We start from the raw sequence: 1746 nt of genomic DNA on the forward strand, positions 1-1746 counted from the left end.
AATTATTATATTATTCATGATAGATAAATGTGTGAACTATTTCGGTATTTGTATTTAATGTGTCAAACATGAGTTAATTTTTATTAGTTATTTAATATTATTTTTTTGTTATACATTTAATTCGTATTGTGAAGTTAATTGAATCACACTTATTCTATATTGGATTTATTTTGACCCTATAGAATGCCCAAAAACTAAAAAAAATTATAAACATAAATATAGAGATTAAATTGAATATTATTTTATTTATTCCATAATATCTATATATTTCTTAAATTTTATAATATTTAATTAATATTAATTCCTTATAAATTTATTTATAAAGTTTTGTAATTTATAGAAAGAAAATAAATATATTTTTTAAAGCATTTTTCTTCTATGAACAAATGTGAACCAAAATTAAACTAAAACAAGTGGCGTTCAACTCGCAAAGTGAGACGAGAGAAAGAGAAAGAACGAGTCACAACTCGCAACTCAGAACTCAGTAACAAAAGAAGAATCACGTGATTCTCCCGAATTCCAAAATCCAAACCTTGACGAAACGAAATCCAATTCATTCGTTCATCTTCTCCGAGTAAGTCCCAATTCTTCATTCCTTTCTTTCTAATTTCTATATTTAAAATCTTATTTGCAATATTCTGCTGTAGCTGCCTCATTTCAGTAGAAAAAAACGAAACCGTGTTCTACTGTTACGATCATTTAGGGCAATTGAGCTAAAATCGTTAATTAGAACTGTATTCTGTCTTAGTTTATGTTCTATTTTTAGCTCGGGAAGCTTCATCTTAAATTTGGAGGGTAAATTTTAAGCATTAGTAATGAAGACCATGGTTCTGAAAATTGGAATGGCTTTGACGCTTTGTTCTTGTTGTATGCATAATAGGAGGTTGCAGAGAGGTCTACCATGGGATCTCCCAGTGGACTAGCCACAGTGCAAGGGAGACAACCTCTATTTTCTTTTGGATTGATTTCTGATGTCCAATATGCTGACATCCCCGATGGTCGCTCGTTCCATGGGGTTCCGCGGTATTATAGGCATAGTATTCTTGTTTTGCAGAGAGCAGTTAAAGAATGGAATGCTCTTCAGAAGCATAAGTTTGTGATGAACTTTGGAGATATAGTTGATGGGAATTGTCCAAAAGATCAGTCTCTTAATGCTGTAAAGAAGGTTGTTGATGAATTTGCGAGGTTCAGGGGACCCGTATATCATATGATTGGCAATCACTGCCTGTACAATCTTCCTCGCAGCAAGTTACTTCCAATATTGGAGATCCAAAGTATTGATGATGGATGTGCTTACTATGATTTCTCGCCAGTGCCAGAATATAGATTTGTAGTTCTGGATGCCTTTGACATCAGTGCTGTTGGTTGGCCTAAAGACCATCCAAGAACATTGGAGGCCTTGAAGTTTCTGAGGGAGAGGAATCCGAATAAAGATAAGAACAGTCCAAGAGGGTTGGTGGGCCTTGAAAGAAGGTTCCTTATGTTCAATGGAGGCATTGGAAAGGAACAAATGGAATGGTTGGACAGGGTTCTTCAGGATGCAATGAAATTGAAACAGAAGGTGGTGGTATGTTGCCATGTGCCTCTGGATCCTGGTGCGACGGATTACGAGGCATTGTTGTGGAATTACGATGAAGTGATGGATGTGATACACAGGTACAATTGTGTGAAGGTTTGTCTTGGAGGACATAATCACAGAGATGGGTATTCCATTGACTCTCACGGAGTCCATCATCGAGTTTTTGA

The 1746-nt window shown here is 35.3% G+C and overlaps 1 protein-coding gene across 1 annotated transcript in view; it reads left to right on the forward strand.

Annotated features, from left to right (window-relative positions):
- Positions 1 to 413: 413 nt before the first annotated feature.
- LOC107478909 (manganese-dependent ADP-ribose/CDP-alcohol diphosphatase) overlaps positions 414 to 1746 on the forward strand; it is a gene marked incomplete in the record, with an annotated part of 1629 nt that continues 296 nt past the window's right edge. Inside the window, 2 exon segments of the mRNA XM_052259464.1 lie at positions 414 to 574; positions 881 to 1746. Of these exon segments, the coding sequence (XP_052115424.1) occupies positions 902 to 1746 (845 nt within the window).

Source organism: Arachis duranensis, chromosome 3 (assembly GCF_000817695.3).
Source record: "Arachis duranensis cultivar V14167 chromosome 3, aradu.V14167.gnm2.J7QH, whole genome shotgun sequence".
In the NCBI taxonomy this organism is placed as follows: Eukaryota; Viridiplantae; Streptophyta; class Magnoliopsida; order Fabales; family Fabaceae; genus Arachis; species Arachis duranensis.